The sequence below is a fragment of the Lemur catta genome, chromosome 1 (assembly GCF_020740605.2).
Source record: "Lemur catta isolate mLemCat1 chromosome 1, mLemCat1.pri, whole genome shotgun sequence".
Taxonomy (NCBI): domain Eukaryota; kingdom Metazoa; phylum Chordata; class Mammalia; order Primates; family Lemuridae; genus Lemur; species Lemur catta.
In genome coordinates this window covers 170,448,350-170,467,103 of record NC_059128.1, presented here as the reverse complement: position 1 = coordinate 170,467,103, position 18,754 = coordinate 170,448,350, and the positions used below count along the sequence as shown (strand labels likewise).

Genomic DNA, 18,754 nt, shown 5'->3' with positions numbered 1-18,754 from the left:
TCCTGGGACCCCATGCTGCATGCCTGGTTGCTCTGGAAACTCCCTTTAATAAATTAAGGCTTCCCAACTTGCAGAAACCACTAAGTGGGCTGAACCCACACCTCGTTGGCCTCCAGGTAGCTAGGCTGCTGCTGAGCAGACACAGATTCTGAAAGCAGAAATACTCCCAGGAAGATGCATTCAGCTTCCCACCTCCATTTCCCACCTCCATTTCCTAAAATTTAGGAAAGAAGAGCAGAAACTATTCAAATGTAAGATAACAGTGTTTTTAATATTTAAGTAACAAAACATGCAGGTCAATACTCAATGCATATACAATAAGACAGAGCAACAACAACAAAATTACAAAGCACAATTTAACTATATGGAGGCTGTAAAAAAATTAAGTCTTGGATAGAGAGTGTGCTAATGAAAAGCCCAGCTGAGCCACACCTCACTGCTTCAGACCTGACCGGGGACTTTCTGGTGGTAGGAGGGACAGCTTATGTGCCCCATGGCCTTCAACTCAAATGGGTGACCTTCAGCTCAAATGCCGAGGACTCTTAAATGCCCTAGATTGCTCATCACCCCTCTTCCTTTATTTTTTCCTTGAATTGATTTGTCTGTTCACCCTTTACCCCATCTCAGGCAATGAGTTCCACCAGTGCCCTCTCAAATTTGGCCTTAAACCATTACTGTTTCAATGAGAAGGATCTGTGAGTTTACTGCTCTGGCTCTTGGTGAACACAACTCCTTACTGTTTAGTGGGACATGATCTGATCTTTCTCTACAGATTGTCGGTTCAGCCTGAAGACCCTTATGAATATTCACCAATCCTTTTGAAGGCTGCTTTCATATGCACTATTGATGTAAGGACTTTTTTCTCCAAATAATAACCCAATGGCCAAATACTCTCAGCGCCAGTGCTGCTCCCTGATTTGGTGGTTTTTGAGATGGCTCTTACCTAGGTTTCCCAGGAGGCCTATTCTGGCTTTGGTGCTGGAATGGGATTCTGGAATCTTGGAAAAAGTTTTGGCTTTCTGCTCAAAAGGGCAGTGATGTAAGGACAGGGAAAGTGTGTGGCTGCAAAGAGCTTTCAGTTCTGCCTGAACATCCAATGGTCTGACCGCTCTAGGTCAATTTAATGAAGAGAACAGCTCTCAGAGTAAGAAAACTGTCACAGTGCCAAGTGTGACTGTCAACTGGCTTGTAACCATGCAAGTGTGGACATGGGTCACTTGGAGACATAACATTAAATTTAGGTTCACTTTTTTTTTTTAAACTGGTTTTAACCCACTTCCTAGGACTTGCAGTGTTCCATTATTTATTTTTTACACGAGTGACACTTATTATCATGTGCAATAAGAGTCGTGGAGACCTCAAAAGGGAAGAATTAGGATCATTGAGTTTTCATCAAATTTGAACTTAAGTGTGACTTTACAAAGTACAATATGGACAATAACGAAGCAATTATTTTTTCATTTCTTTCTATCTATGTGCAGGGGTGAGGCTAATTCACAGAGATAATGTATCATTTTACTAATACATTATTTATTCTAACTATGACTAGGACTTAGATTACAAACATAAAAATCCTTTTCTCATTTCTCTAGGGACAATTTCTGACCTGTGACAGAAAGAGAACTCCAGTGGAGAGCTCAGAAAACCCTGGGATGGTCTTGCTGGAATTAGCAGATGCCAATAGGCTTGGTTGCCTCAAACCTAAAATCACTTTGGTCTGGTAACATTGAAGATCACAGTGTACGAAAACTCAGATAACAGGCTGGAGAGATTACAAGTATCTTTCCCTATCACTTCTTCTTCAATTAATGCTTATTAGTAGCCAAGTTAGGGGTGGGGGAGGTAAAAATCAAACAGCATAAAATAATGTCTTTTGGTCTATTCTCCTTTTTTCCTTTCAAAAATTTTCTTGGGGACAAGCTGGGAAATAGATCATCAATGGGTTTATCGACTAGAAGGAGAAGGTGGAGTCTGTCTAAATCATCAAAGTGTCAGATAGGAATTCAAAACACATTCTATCATCAGATTAGAAAGGTTATATTTAGAAAAAGAAATACAAGATTGAAAATGTGAGTTATTGACTCTAATTTATAAATGATAACTCAGCTGTTTTGTGATGGAATATTTAGAGAGAGACATGTGGCCAAGACCATCTGGCCTCACCAAAGATGAAATTAAGCCTTTTCTAACTTCCAACTGTGAGTCAAAAGTAGTGAGAATCAAGGTAGAATCTCCTTGTTTGGGGGGTGAGCTCCCTTTGGAGGGTTTCTTCTGCTCACGTCGAGGGGTCTTGGAGCATTACACATAGTCATACTTGGAAGGATGAGATTGTACATCTTCCTCTGTGCGGGCACCCCCGTCGTATATCTTCTTGTTTTTGGTGTTGGACCCAAAGCCAGTGCTGGCCTTGAAGCCTCCAGTCTTGTAGGCGACATTGTGGCCCGAGGCATGATAAGACACGGCTTTGTAGCTGTAAGAAAAAGAAACATTCCATGACAGCAGATGCGTTTGGCAGGAGGACCAACCTTTCATTTACCCTGGACTGTCTCAGTTTCAGTACCCAAATTACAGTGTCCCTGGAAGCCCATCGGTCCTGGGCAAACCAGGACAGTTGCTCATCCTAGTTTTGGGGGCACTGGTTTTCTGTCTCTGCAGTGGAGTAGAATTTTCTACATTGTGTTAGAGCTTTGCCAAGCTGGTAATTAGTGACTAGTAAGTTGTCTCTGTTAATCAATAAAAATAAATCTGAACCAGAAACAATGCCCAGGGGAACACTGTTAAGCCAAATAATCATAGAATTTGTGAGCTGGAAGATGCCTGTGTGCAGCCTCTCTCCTCTAATCTGCTCATTTTATGGAGGCTTAAGAGGTCAAGTGACCTGCTGGAGGTCGCAGGGCTAGTTAGCAGTAGATCCACACTGGAATCCAGCTCTCCCAACTCCAGCTCCATTTATGGAGCTACGGCAGGGTTTCTCAACAGCAGTACTGTTGACATTTTGGAACAGATGCTTCTTTGTTGTAGGACTGTCCTGTGCATTGTATGATGTTTAGCAGCATCCCTGGCCTCTACCCACTAGATGCCAATATCACTTTCTTCCATCCTATCAAAGATGTAGCAGTTAAAAGTGTCTTCAGATATTGCCAAACATCCCCTGAGTTGGGGGAAAATTGCTCCCAGCTTAGAACCACTGAGTTACAGAACACTAGAGCTATTGATAGAAGGAACCTAGAGGGATGGATTTTTCCTTCAAATAGGATCACACCTAAATCTGACCAGGCTGAAATATTCCTGTTCTTTTCTCTAGGTTCCCCATAAAAAAGAAGGTCCAATGATCTTTCAGTCAATAAAGTTCTTCCATATACCTAGACTAATCCTTCGGGCTACAAATTATACATTAAAATGCACTCTGAGCAAATGAAACATCTGATTCTGTGGAATGGGGAGACTCACTTAGTTTCCTCGGGTGCCAGCCCCCGGCAGGCGATGCACATCATCACACCCCCAATTAGCGTGAGGCCTCCAGCGACCCAGCCCACGAACAGAGCTGCACCAAAGGTGTACCTGTGTGGGGAGATGGGACTGTGAATGTGGCTGACTCAGCTCCCCAGGCTCCGCCTCTGCCCTGGCCATGCCTGTTGTCTCTGTCCCCACTTTTGTATTTCACATCTATCCCTGCCCATGGCCCCTGAACACACACTCCTTTGGGTCACAGCCAGATGATCAGGTATCCTGGAGACTAGGATTGGAACTAAAGCTAGTCAGCAAAATAGCATCACTTGGACCCTAGCATCACTCAGGCATAAAATTATAAACCTGATTTCTGAGAAGCGTCTCAGGAAGTCCCCCTCCCCTCCCTACTGGCAAAGGGAAGTATCTTGAAGGTCTGGTAAAAAGAATTTGAGAGATACGGAATCAGTCTCAAATTATTATTTCTGAAGGAATTTTAGTTCCTTAAGTTCTCACTGTGGGCCAAGAAGCATTCATCTTAACTTATCTCCAGTAACCCCTGTAACCACCCACGCAGGTAGGAATCTTGTCTTCAGAAAGAACTAAGTTGGAGTGACCATTCACTCTTCCATTCATTTGTTTACTCATTTGTTCAGTAAGTATTAATTGAGCTCCTACTATGTGCCTGGCACTGCCCTGGCACTGGGACGTAGGTGTGAACAGCACAGAGACCCTGCTCTCCTGCTGTTTCTGTTCCAGCCCACACTGGAATTCTCACCTGAGGCGGTCTGAGCCCGAAGCTGGTGCCCTTGCTCTATGCGGCTGCCTCCAGCAGGACTCAGTTACACCAGAACAGGATTGAAAACAAAATATCCCAAGAATAAAATAATGGTGATTCCTCAAATGGACATTTTTGGATGGTAGAGAGAGGTATCTCAAATCCTCACTGACCTCAAACCCTTAGGATGTCAATGAGTATTTTGATGCTACCTGGCGACGACCTCCATCTCCAAGCGCAGAAAAGGAGAGCTAAGCACTGTGGTGCCTTCCCTTGGAGGTTTCCCTTTGTGTTTCAAAGAGCATGGGCACTGTTTGAAGAACACCATGAATCGCTGTGCATGGGGAACATGGTCCCCATCCTCAGCTTAGACACTCTGGGTCCAGGTTAGCAAACCTAAATACTTACCTCATGGGCATGATGATAAATGGCCTCAGAGTTGGGCCATCAGAGAGCAGCAGAGACTGTGGGAGACTAGAGAGGGAGCCCTGGCTGAGAGGACAGCTGCAGAGAGGGCTGCCATATGAGCACCAGGGCCTGGTGCTGCCAGATCTTCTGATTTTTTTTTTTACACCAAGCTGGGAAAACAGTGTGTGTGTGTGTGTGTGTGTGTGTGTGTGTGTGTGTGTGTGTTGGGAAATCTTGTGGTAGGCACCTGTGGTGCTCTGCCCCATAACCATTTGTGTGTGGCTCTTCCCCAGCTTGTGTGTTCTTTTGCCTTTCCCTGCTGTCCCCGTGACTGTCCCCGGGATTCTGGTTTTGTTCAGCTGCTTGAGCCGCTTTGCCCACAGAGACTGACTGGCACTGAGGTATGAAAATCCAGCTCTTTAGTTTAGAATGGAGATGACTCTGAAGCATAATTCGCCCTGCACACCTCCCCCAGGTCAGGCAGAGTCAGGGCTTCACCTGGAATCACACCCTTGCCTGGCTCGCCCTCCGGTCCAGCCCTGCTCCCCTCTCTCCCTGACCAGCCCTCCCCTCCTACACAGACACTCACACAGGGGTCCTCTTCTTACGATCTGTTTATGAGGAACCCAATTTGTAACACTTCTGAGTTTAAAAAGTTGGTGATCAGTTCAGATTATAAAATAAAATGTTTAGGCTCATGCAAAACACCTTGCAGGCTGTGTACTGTGTGAGGGCAGGCGGCCTGTCGCTCCAGTCCAGGCTTAGGCTCTGCCAGTGTTACACGCGACATGGCAATGACAGAGTGGGCGGACAGCAGGGGAGGGGTCCTAGGACCAAGTGGGGCACTGGAACCAAAGCTCCATCAAGGTGACTGCCAAGATCCTTCTTGGCAGCTGAGCTGTCTTGTATGACTTCTGGGTAGAGAAAACGAGAAGACAGAAACAAGGGGGAAAAACAGCTACCCATAGCTGCCCACCCATGCAGGGAGAAGTTCAGGAGGCCTTTCAGAATCTGATAGTCTTGATCCCAGGACTGAAGCTGCCTCCCCAAGGAACAGGGCAGGTGCTAAGGGGATGGTGTGGGAGAGTGCTGGGTGCAAGGTGGGTGGTAGGTGGATCCTTGGGCAGCAACAGATACTTTGGGCAGGATGGGCTCTTTCAAGTAGAGTAACCAATCAGTCTGGTTTGCCTGTGATGGAGGATTTTCCCAGGACGTGAGATGACTAGTGCTCAAACTGGGAAAGTCCCAGGAAAACTGGAATGAGTTGGTCAGCCTACCTTCAAGTTGCACTAGTAATCAAGAGACCATGGGAGAAACATGGAGGAGGATGGAGGGAGCTTATGGGGGTCATTTTTCCCCCATTCTTGAAACAAAGAAGAAACATGGATGGGAAATGAGGAGCCAGAGAGTAATGGATCTGCCACATCCTCATACCCTGTACGTACCCCATGTTGGTGTGACTGGAAAAATGCCAAGTGCTCTGTTTCAGAGATGATGGGTCACTTAGCTATGATATTTATATTGTTCTCCCAGAACAAGAGCCTTCAGGAATTTGCTGCTTTTTCTTACTATGACATACATCCCTTCAAAGTGGCTAAATGAATACAGGTGTTGGTATTGCTGTTCCATCTTTTAAAAGCTCTACCCTCATCCAGACACCAAATAATAGTAGGGTTTCAGCTCCCTCTGCTAGAGAGTGAAGACTTTGTCTGCAGCTCTAGCACTCTGAACACTTGGTAGCCCACAGCAGGTGCTCAACACATTTGTAGAATGTATGAATTAATGAATGAGAGAAAGCAACAGCTGTACAAGGAAGAAACATCACTCTTCTCACCTATATTGCCCCTTGCTTATTTCTAGTCAAACTTTTACCTGTTCCAACTAGGCTCCCATTATGGACTGTAGATGTAAGTTGATGTTCATTTACATGCCTGGGTTAATAGTGCCTGTTTCATTACCACCACAATGGGGCTTGTGTAAAGAGTGTTAGATAAATACTGTGAACTGTCACTGTATTTCAATGCAAATGTCAGATCAGCCTCAAGTCATATCACCAAGAATATTTTACTGAAATGAAGTTTATGAATTTACTGGTGATTGTTGATTTATGATATGGCATGGTTGCCTCTGATAAATTTTTGCTATTTCAGGCACTGACAGTCACATTAGGCACATGTGTTTAATCAGATTCTTACAACAATATTCACCATGGAATGCTGAGACCTAGATTAGGAGGTTACCTGGTCTGAACAGTCTGCACCATCCCACCCATGCTGGTGTACATGTTAGCTGTGGACATCCAGAAGTTAGTAACCAGCATGTTGGCAAACACAGACACTCCAGCAATTGCACAAAGACCTGTGGGCAAAGAACAAGAAAGCTCCAGAGTCAATGGTCAATCCAAGCATTGATTACTGAATTCCCACTATGTGCTAGTCATTGTGATAGGCACTTAGAATCTCTTATCTCACTAATTGTGGAAGGATTTGTGTGTGTGCAGAAAAAGATTTTCCATGCATCTTGGGACCAAGGGTCAGTAGTCCAAATGTTTTGGGTCTGGTTCTTTGGTGATGTCAAAAGCTCCTCCCATAAAATCACTTTCTAGAGTCTCACATAGAAAATGCCTTTTAGGGATCGAGTCACATGACTGCCTTAGGGTTGAGAACCTCTTATATTGGGGTTGGGGTGGCAGCTAAGAGGGACCTTAGCACTCACAATGATTCTGTAGAGCGTAATTGGGCCTCCAAACTCAGATCTTGAATCCCAGTGTGAGCCAAGTTCAGCAGTAGAGAGGAGCCATGTTTCCTCTACCAGAATGACTTAGCTTCGACATTCCCAGAAGTGGGAACCGCAGGCTCTGTGTTTACCTGAGACGATGAACATGATCCCAGAGGTCAGTGTCATGTTGGCTTTGGCGGAGTCCTCCATGCTGCCAATTCGGATGCATTTCAGGGCAAAGATGGACACCAGCAGGCTGATGGCACCCAGGACAATGCCCACAATCATTAGGGCCCGCACCGCCTGCAGCATGGCTGTGGGACACGGGGTAGGATACAAGCAGACAAATAAGACCCCTTTGACACAACTGATTAGACTCTGGCTAAAGACAACAAAGCTGCCCCCACTAACCAGCATCAAACCTGTGAGAAATACCAAGTCCAGAAACCGTGAACCTTCTCGTTGTCTGACTGATGAAGGACATGCACGCAGATGTCTACAGAATGAGAAAATTATCAGTGGTTGGAGCTCAGAGCGCCCTTGGAATTTATCTATTTCAGTGTTCTCATTTTAAAGCTTGATAATCTGGGATCCAGAAAGGGAGAATGGTTTGTCTAAGGTAACAGTACAAATTACTGATAGGGCTTATAGTAAAACCATGTAGCTGTGACTTCTAAGCCAAGTATCTTTCTTCTCTTGTCTTTCCACATGAGCTCAAAGCTGTTGTGTCCACTTTAGGAAAAGCTAGTATTCATTTACAGCATATGGTGAAGCCAAAGTCACTAAGTAATGTATCAAGGGTGTCCCATTTTTCTCCCTTTCCACAAGGAACTACCAGGGCCATGGTGAGCTGTAGGTTTCGGGTGTATACACAAAGATCACAACATCAATATCAGACTTTCCAATACAACCATGGTTTATCAGCAGTCCTTTTCTAGGAATCAATGGCAGCTGCAGGTCCTGCTGGGACTTTCCTGCAGTGACCTCGCCTCCGGATGTATCCAAAGTTGTCTCCAGTACACCCTTAAAGTGCAGTGACTCATCACCACAATTACTTACTGAGCCCCCATGACTAGGCCTGAGGTGACAATTGTTAAAAGTTCAGATATGGTCTCTGTTCTCATGGAACTTATGCCAAAGTGGGGAAAGACAGCCACTAAGCATGTCCATTACAAGTATAATGAATTTTATGGGGGAGACAAATTAGTACTGGGTGTCTTCCAGAGGGCAAGGCAGTAGTGTGGGTTGGTCTGGTAGAGCAGAGCTGCAGAGCTGTGTGGTGATGTGTATCGGACACCAATTGCTTCATCCCTCCACTGTGTTTCCCTTTCCCTCCTGAGCACGTGATTCCTGAAGGAGTTGCCATGTCTTCCATCTATGCTTTTCAAACTATTTAAAATTTAAAATTTCCAATTTGACACAAATTGATGCTCTGGGAAAATACAAAATTACACACTTGAGTGTCATAGAGATGTAAAATTGTTATAAAAGTTTAGAAATGTTTATTCTCAATTTTGGAATCAGAACTGTTCAGATGGGTAACAATTTGTGGGCCAGCTTGGTACACAGCACACACTGTGAGTAGCACTATTGACCCTGATCTTTCAGGCTATGACCTAATACCTGGTACCTTGACCACAGCTAATTAATCCAGCAGGGCCTCTGACTCAAACTAGGCAGATGAAATCCTTATGCACAATATTTGTACTTTGGACACGGACAGCATCAGATCAGTCTCTATCCAGCAGTTGAAAGTATAAGATATGGTTCTGGGAATCCATGGTTTCTATTAGGTGGAGAAAGCTGGTAAGATGTAGCAGACCAAACCCAGGAGGGTGGTAGTGAGAGTCCTGACAGTGTTTGAGGTCCTGACTCCAGCTATTCCTGAGGTCCAGACACATTCTTTCCTTGAGTTCCAGGAGCTATCCCAGCCCTATTATTTAAAAAAAAAATCTCCTTACCTGTTTAAGCTAATTCAGGTCGGGGTTCTGTTTCTTGAAATCAAGTGGTAATTTATGCAAGATGGTTTCACTAGTGTCTGGAAATGCCAACCTATAAAACTTTATTGTTGATGGAGAGTTTCCACCCCCAGGGGTTCAAAGGCATGGTCAGAGTGTTGCTGAAGCCCCTTGCAGATGTGACCTCTGCATACCAAGTCTTACAGCCACAAAGGCACCAGATCCCATGGTGTGGTGTCAGAGAAGGAATAAAGGGCATCATTTTTATTTTGTTTGAAACAGCTGATCTTTTTTCTAGTTATATGAGCAATAAATGCTTGTTATAAAAATTTCAGAACCTAGAGAAAACTGTAAACAGGAAAAAAACCCCAATAACCTGTTATTCCAACTCTTGGAGATAACCACATTTAGCATCTTGGTGAGTAATTTTCCAGAAAGGCATTTTTTTATAGAGGAGAAACAAAACCCTAATGAGGGTCGCACAGTAACCCAGACCCAAGGGAGCAAATCAGGAGCCAAGTAGAAATGCAGATGGTTGAAAACCGTGCGGAGTTTTAATAATAAGGTTGTGGGATACACTCAAAGGAGGTGCCATTCCTACCCTCAGTGAGACCAGTTAATAATGACCAGAAAAAATTCAAATTTGCGGATGGAAAAGAAACAGGAGAAATCCTTCTACTTTTTTTTTCCCTTTAAGGAGATACTGGGGGATCTGCCTACATTGCTGTGGGCAAAAGGCTCAGAGGAAGCTGTAAACAAAACAGAAAACTCTGTCCTGCTCTAGTTGACACAGCTAGTTGCTACTTTTTGTTGAGAGCTATTCAGGGGTTTTCAGACATTAAAAAGTTTAATCCATGTAAAAAACCCAGCACTATAGTTAATATTATTATCTCCATTTTATAGTTGAGGAAATGGAGACTCGGAAGTGAATTAACTTTCCTAAGGACACACACCAAGGGGAAGGCAGAGCTGGGGGTGCGATCCACAACTGTCTCAGAATCCATCCTTACTTTCCCATCACAGCACATTGCTCTGAGGCACCTTATTCTGGAAAAACAGTTGGAGTCCCGGCTGCTGTCAGGGTACAGGGATCTGTAAGTGCCTAACAGACTGTGTCCTCCAAATTCAGAGACCTGGCGATAAATTGTCATCCTCTGCAATGGATGCTAAGAATGTGTAAAGGAACATTCTCCCAAAATCATCTGAGGAAATAACCTGTCCCAGAAGATTATTTATAAATGTGACTCTAAAGACGCGGGCATTCCCATCTCCTCCAGGAGTCCTGGGAGGGAGTGCTCTCCAATCTCCTTGGGAAGATTTCCATCTCGGATAATAGCTAACATCAGTGGAGCTGCCAGCTTATTCACTCTAAAGTGTGTATTGTAAAGCAATTTGTCATTTTGGAAGAATTGGCAATCAATGAGAGATATTGAAAAAGGGGAGTTAGATCACGCAGAACTTGCTAAAGGGCCTTCTGCAATGTCTGAGGAATGGAGGCCCTGGCAGCCTTCTCACCAGGTGTCTCCTTAAAGTAGAGGTGACAGTGTCCAGCCACTCCAAGTCTATCCCATCGATCTCCATTCACTTGGTTCCGATTCTCCTCTCCTTAAAGAAACTTCTGATTTTAACTTTGTTTCTCTGCTGGGGAGAGAATTCTACAGCAGCCATTGTCAGTCTTGTTCTCACTAGCAACTGTGCTAGGTGCCAGGAAGTGGGAGGAAATGTGCTCCACCACTCACTGCTGGAAACCCCCTGTCCAGGAACGACCATGGGGACACATGGTGGGAACCTGAACTTCCCTTCCTGCTGGATGAGCCTCCTGTCTGGGATCCTAATCTTTCTCCATAGAAGGTAAACAGAGAAACTGCCCCCAAAGCAGGTAGGTTTCTCTTTTAGCTATTCTGCCTCTTATTTGTTATTCTGATCCAAGAGGCTTATCAGCTGGTAACAAGTGAGTCAAAGGGCTCTCTAGCCCGATTCTCTGTACCAGAGGTGTGACTACAGCATTCTTCCCAATGAACAATGAAGTGCTATCAGACCTGAAGGGTGGGCAGGATTCAGGGCCGAAAGAAGCAAACAGAAGAAGGGGAACTCAGTGTTCCCTCCCCGTTGCAAAATATCCTATTCCCCTAAGTAGCTGTGGACTGACAGGTGAGGTGCCCTCAGGTATGGTTCTCAACCTTGGCTATACCTGAGCTTTTCCTGCGGGAACTTTTAAAGAAATAGTAATGTTTGGAGTCACCCCTAGAGATTTTTGTATAATTGTTTAATGACAAAATTTGAAGGAATAATGTGGGAAAATAGCCCTGGGGAATGGCCCAGGAGGAGGTGTTCAGAGTGGGAAGTTGAGAGGAGAGAGAGCTCCCAGGGCTGACACCGTGCTGGCGGGGAAGTGGGAGCGGGATGAGGAGGCAGCACTTCACCAGGAGCCACACGCCTGGGCTGGGGCAGGTGTGGTCAGGGCACGGGAGGACCCGCACCTTCAGGCCCAGCCTGGCCTCAGCCTGGAGGCAGGAAGGGCTGGGGAGAAATCCAAAGGAGGGGAGCCCAGAAGAGGAAAGCCCGAGGCCACGCCTTGGAGGAAAGGCTCTTGAGATGAATGAAAAGTTAAGTGAGATTTTGCAAGAAAAGAGCTTGTACTTAGGAAAAATTTAATAACTGGTAGTGATTTTTATGATTAATAAATAAAGTATTATACGTATGTGCCTGGTGCCTTTCTGTAAACACTTGAAGGCTTACTTCTGTGCTAGAGGGTGGTACTTCCCTGGGTTCTCAGTCAAAATTAAACTCTCTGCAACCTTCCATTTCTACCTGCTCTGCATTTTATCCAGCTCGTCTGTTTCAGGTCTCTCTTCCCTGGGCCCCTTGCCATGCTCAAGAAAAAGCGATTGTTTCTGATGGCGAGTTAGGTGTCTGGTCCTGGCTGGTGAATGTTACTCCTTTTGGCTCTCAGGGGCCCCACAAGTGTTCACAAGCCACCCTCAGCTCCCTCTCTGGCTGCTCCATCTTACATTGCTGCCTTCAGCTTTTGAGTTTCTTTTGAGCCTTTTCTTCATGGTAATCTTCCTGCCCATTCCTTACTTTAGTTGGCCAAATCTAAGTCATCAAACAAATATTTGCATTTTAGGATGCCAATTTATAGTGCGGCCATTCTTGCTGCATGAGGACTGGCTGCTCTTAAATCCACACTCTACTCCAAGGCCACAGACGGTCAGTGATTTAAAGTACCCTCTTTTCTGCAAACTCAGTCTGAAGAAATGTTTTTCCTGGCTTCTGGTGGAGTCCTGTTCCCTTGACCCAGACAGGCAGGGCTGCTGGGAGCTGTCCCCAGCAGTGCCCCAACAGAAAGGCACCAGGCACATACGTATAATACTTTTGTTAATAATCATAAAACTCACTATCAGTTATTAAATTCTTCCTAAGTACAAGCTCTTGTCTTGCAAAATTTCTGTGGTGGCTACTGGGAACTGTCCCCCAGTTCCCACACTGGTTCAGCCCAGCTTGACTTTTCATAGCATAGCTGGGAGACAGGACACATAGTAGCACCTGCTTCCACAACCATCCATGCCTGTTGTGGGCCACGCTGGGTGTTGTGGGAGATGCAAGACAGGTGCCTCAGGGTCCTCTGGCCACAAGCTTACTGACAAGATAAGACCAACAATTTCCAGGACTCCTAAAGGCATCGCTGTGCTGGGGGACCTGACATTCACAATTGCACTCCTCCAGGCAGTGATTTGAGGAAGTCCTTCCTCCCAGCTCACTGTGCCCTAAAACCCTCCTCAGAGAGCCCAAGACTTCTCCCTTTGTGGATCTGAAACATCTCAGGGCTCCGTGGGTGGCAATTGGTTTTCCTCCCTGAGAGCAATCTGTCTGGCCTGACACAGAATAAAGGTACCTAGCATTACCAAATTTCCCTCCCTCCCTGTTTTCCTCCCTCCCTCCCTCCCCCATCTTTCCTTTCTTTCTCCTTGCTCTTTGTAAAAGTTGTGCTTTTTTTTCCATGACTATATTTACATTCCTCTGATATTAAGTGCCAGGGAATTTTTACAATGCAAAAACTCACCTCAAACCCCACCTCCTTCTTGATCGCAGGCCACCCCCACAAAAATGCCTGGCTTCTGAAACCACACACACTATGTTATCTTATATCAGACAATATTTTACACATAGAGGAATTCAATATTTGTGTGAAAAATGAATATACATCAATGGTATATCTTTTGCACTCTCATTGGTTTAGACTGGAATTATCTGTCTAGCAGAATTGAAATCGCTATGGTTGATCCGTTGCAGCCTGGCAGTTACTGTTCAAATGGTTCCTGTGACAGACAGTAGGTGCTCACCAGTTGGCTGTACGCTCCTACCTCTCCCAGCTCCCAGGGCCATATGGCTACCTTTGGCGAATGCACTTCCAGGCTGAGGCAGTTAAGAGCTGTTATGTCTCCTTCAAACCTTTCTTCTCTGGCCCCAGCAACTTTGAATAGTGTAACTGCAAGGAGGCTGCTTTTCCCACAATGGACTTTAATGAGCAAGAAGTAAACTTTGTTGTGTTAAGCCACTGAGATATTTACGATTGTTTGTTGCCACAGATGACATTAACTACTCTGACTAATAGAGTCCCTGAAACTCTCATTCCTGTAACACAGTAGGCATGCAAAAGATATTGCTGAATACATGATTGGATGAATAGATGAACCTGTTTCAGGCAGGAGGAGGACCGAGTCCTTTTCTATATATGAAGGCATAATAGCAAAACATTGTAGTACAAAGGCAATCTACTGTCTTTTTTAGGGGGAAACTGTTGACTTGTTTTTAGTTCATATGGCTTGCATGAACACTTAAACTACTCTTCCTATTCAGTTCAAGTTACTTTATCAACCATTTGCTGAATACTCACTCTGCTATCCCTATCCTGGGAACTGGGGAAAGAATTCTTACCTAGCTGAAGGGACTTGCAACACAGAAGCTGAATGAGACAAATGTACAAATAACCAAGTTAATGAGCTAAGGTTCAGACTCAAACAGAACTCCCTTACTGAAACCATCCTGATCCCCTCCCCTCCTGACTCTTCCCGCTGAATAACCGCTTTCCTCCTGCTGCTCCCAACACATGTGTGGAAGCCCCATGGCATCTATTGCCTTGGCTTTGGTATTTACACACATGCCTGTTGCCTCCCTTGGAGTTTACAGGTGCCAGCAAGGCCAGTTTTGTGGTGTGTATTCTTTGTAGATATGCAATAAATGCTTCTCAGATTTGTGAGCATTGTCATGAGGGGTAAAAATGCTCAATGCTATGAGAATGCTCTGGATTTGGTGCAGAGATTTGTGGGATCCTATTGAATTTGGGGGCTTGAGGAGGCTTCAGGGTAGATTTGTGGAAAGGGCAGGTGGGGTGGTAGAGGGGGGCATTCAAGAGTGTGGGTGTCAGTCACGAAAATAAACAGACAGCCTACAGAATGGGAAAAAATTTTCGCATACTACACATCAGATAAAAGACTGATAACAAGAATCTATTTAGAACTCAGGAAAATCAGCAAGAAAAAATCAAACAATCCTATCAAAAAATGGGCAAAGGACATGAATAGAAATTTTTCAAAAGAAGACATAAGAATGGCCAAAAAACGTATCAAAAAATGCTCAACATCCCTAATCATCAGGGAAATGCAAATCAAAACCACAATGAGATACCACTTAACTCCGGTGAGAATGGCCTTTATCAAAAAATCCCAAAACAACACGTGTTGGCGTGGATGCGGAGAGACAGGAACACTCATACACTGCTGGTGGGAATGCAAACTAGTGCAACCCCTGTGGAAAGCAATATGGAGATACCTTAAACAGATTCAAGTAGACCTACCATTTGATCCAGCAATTCCATTATTGGGCATATACCCAGAAGAACAAAAGTCATTCTTTAACAAAGACACCTGTACCCGAATGTTTATAGCAGCACAATTCACAATCGCAAAGATGTGGAAACAACCCAAGTGCCCATCAATCCACGAATGGATTAGTAAACTGTGGTATATGTATACCATGGAGTACTACTCAGCTATAAGAAATAACGATGATACGACATCTCTTTGGTTCTCCTGGAGAGAGCTGGAACCCATTATTCTAAGTGAAGTATCCAAAGAATGGAAAAACAAGCATCACATGTACTCACCAGAAAACTGGTTTCCCTGATCATCACCTAAATGTACATCAGGGAAGGATACCAATTGGATATCAGACTGGGATGGGGGGGTGGGGGGAGGGGATGGGTGTATGCCTACATGACGAGTGCATTGCGCACCCTCTGGGGAATGGTCATGCTTGAGGGTGCAGACCCGGGGAGGTGGGGGGGGGAGGGGATCGAGGTATGAATACATGGCGAGTGCCAGGCGCACTGTCTGGAGAGTGGGAGCAGACGCGCTTGGGACTCTGACTCGGGGGGATGGGCGGGACAGGGACAATGTATATGACCTGAACTTATGTACCCCCATGATGAGCTGAAATAAAAAAAAAAAAAAAAAAAAAAAAAAAAGAGTGTGGGTGTCCAGGACCAAGTCTAGAGCATAGTAAAAGGACAGGGAAAAGCATAGGATGGGGAGAGAGGACTCGGAAGACACAGGTCAGGGAAGGTAGGTGAGGGGTGTTGGAAGGCTTGCTGTCAGGCTGGTACGTCTGTACCTCCTTAAGCTGGGAATGGGGAACCACGATTTTGGTGCTGAGGTTTTGAAATGTCTAGGGAGGTGAGAGCTGAGAACTGGGAGCTGGTGATTAGAAGACTTCCCCATCCTTTGCCACAGTCAAAAAAAGCCAACACTCTGAAGCTGCGGTCCCCAACCCGCAGTATCAGTCTCTGCCTGTTAGGGACCAGGCTGCAGAGCTCCACCGCCCCCCTAAGCCCTCTGTGGAAAAATTGTCTTCCATGAAACTGGTCCCTGGTGCCAAAAAGGTTGGGGACCGCTGCTCTCAAGAGATGAAGGACAGAAACCAGACTGAGAAATGTTAAGGGTGAGAGGTGGTGGGAAAATGCAGTCTTTTAGTTTGGTTGTCAGTGACCCAGGAGAGAGACAGAACTTGACAACGATCAGGATTGAGAGAAGATTTTCCAGGAAAGGAGGACATAAGCATAAGTGAGGAGAAGAGATGCAAGAGGCAGGAAGGGGAGGGGCTGATCCACAGGGCATGGCCCAGACGGGATGGCACGAGGCCTTCAGAGCCCTGGTGGAGAGGTTGGCCTTGGCAGAAAAGGGGGGATAGATATTGCAGCCCGGAATAAAACTGTCAAGGGGGAGAGGAGGAGGCATTCTGAGATGGGTCAGGGAGGATAGGATCCTTTGGTAGAATAGGAGTGACAAGTTAGGGTGACAGAAATGGGGTTTGCCCATTTAGGGGAGAGGGAATATTTGAGAACCTCACTGTGGCAACTGTGTTAGAGTAAGCAAGAGATTGATGATGTGTGGTGGGGCCCTGGGAAGAGGTTATCGAACATGAAGTCATGAGATGTCATGCCTTAATTTTGAATATAAGGTGAATCTTTTCTTTTCATGTAATAGTTAAAATTATAACAGGTGTATCTAGCAACTCAACACTCCCTGTCTTGCATTTCCTCCCTTTGACCTCTCACCTCCCACTATAGCACAATCCCTCCTCAGTCTGGTTTTCTTTCCTGTGGCCAGGGTCCACTTGCCTTGCTTCCTAAGCAAGTCTTTCTACGAAGTCAGTGATCTTCTTGGTCCCACAATGAGTGGTTTCCAAAAATGGAATAAATAACCCAATTCTTCTCATCTGAAACCCATCTTCTATTTCTTTCTGAGAATGAAGATGAATTAGTTGAATTGCTTTTCACAATTCAGTTTCAGGGGCTCCACAGCCTCTTAACAATTTCTTGCAAATTTATTTCCACCTACCAGTTTACAAAGTATTTGTTTCCAAGAGGCAAAACCTAACACTGTTCTCCCTTCCCCACCACACTCACATCTTGGCCACCCCTTGGAGTCACTGATTAGCCTGACCTACTATTTTCTTGTTTACATCTAAAAAACAAAATACAAATAGAGCTCCTGTACTATCTAGAATGCAAAGTTGCTATGATGCATATTTGAAATAATTATCTATATTAAAAGTAGAGGTTTAACTTATTTTATCTTAGGGGTGAAAAGACGCCAAATTTGTAATTATATTTATATTCTGACATTATTATAATTCCATAATTACATTCTGATATACATTGATTTTTAGGAGCATATATCAGATGTTCTCAATACAAATGAAGACAAAGAGCTATTTATCATTTAATGGCATTTTTTGGCACCTACAGAGATTCCAAATTTTCAAAAGTAAAATTGAATTGAAAATAAAATTGAATTAGCTCTCAATAAACTTTTCCAGCTATAATAAAATACTCACCATCCTACTTCCCTGGTCCTATGTATGTGCAGGAAGGAGCAAGTCACATGCACATAGATGCATGCAATTTGCTTTCTCCTTGAGCAATATTCTCTTATCCTAAGTATCATGAGCATGCCCTTACAATAGACCCATTCTTCTGAGGCCTGCCTCCTTCTAGCAATTCCTTTGCCTGGAATAGGAATTCCCCCATTTTCTTCTGTATGACTGTCGTCCTATTTGACACAGAGCCAATTTCTCTTATTCACACCGTTTATATTGAGCCTGAGCTGCCAGGGTCACACCCAGAGGTGGGAGTGTGGCTCAATGTGAACAGCCCTTTGCTTGCGCCCACCTGGTCCTGCGCCAGGGGCGCATCGTGCCTACCTGGAAGGCCCAGGATGGTGAAGTAGGGTCGGCACTCGGTGAACCCTGAGCTCTGCGTCACGCAGCTCCTCCAGAGCCCTTCGTACTGGAATACGGAGGTGACTGGGTTGTCATACAGGTCCTGGGTGCTCCACATGTCCATCCCCGTGGCGGCGATGCATCCCGCCAGGCCCACGATGGACAGGAGGAACCCCACCACCTGGAGCGTGGTGGTGGACATGGCCCCAGCCCACCGGCGCTGTGGCTGCGCCTCAGAGAAGCTGCCGCCCTCCTGCTGCGGAAGGTGTGCACCTAAATCGCACCTGAGGGGAGCTCGTCTAATCAGATGGTTTCCCTCGGCTCTCAGTGTTTGCTCACAGTGTTTTCCTTAGATAGTTCAGTTTCATTCCTGGTTCAAGGGCATTATTTTTTCATTTGTTAGGGAAGCAGCCCCAAGAGGCACTTGTCCTGCTGAGCTGCGGAGGCCCAGGTGGTTTGAGCTCAGAGCTGAGTGCACAGGACTCCCTCCTCCAGGCTGTACCAGCTGTCCCCATCTCAGCCCTGGCTCCGCCCGGAACGCACTACCATCTGGGGGAAAAGCTGATGTGTCCACCACTAGGAACATGGCTGGGGACCACTTTGGCTGACCTCACTTAAAATAAAATGGCCCTAGGAGCACCTGCCATGCTCCATCCTACACCAG

The 18,754-nt window shown here is 45.3% G+C and overlaps 1 protein-coding gene across 1 annotated transcript; it reads right to left on the bottom strand.

The window, feature by feature from the left end:
• Positions 1-252: 252 nt before the first annotated feature.
• On the bottom strand, positions 253-18,514 carry CLDN18 (claudin 18). The gene is made up of 5 exons (XM_045539133.1): positions 18,073-18,514; positions 7,501-7,665; positions 6,874-6,991; positions 3,451-3,561; positions 253-2,470 (listed from the first exon to the last, which is right to left on the bottom strand). Exons 1-5 carry the CDS (start codon positions 18,290-18,292, stop codon positions 2,299-2,301), a joined length of 786 nt encoding a protein of 261 aa, XP_045395089.1. The 5' UTR covers positions 18,293-18,514; the 3' UTR covers positions 253-2,298.
• Positions 18,515-18,754: the final 240 nt, after the last annotated feature.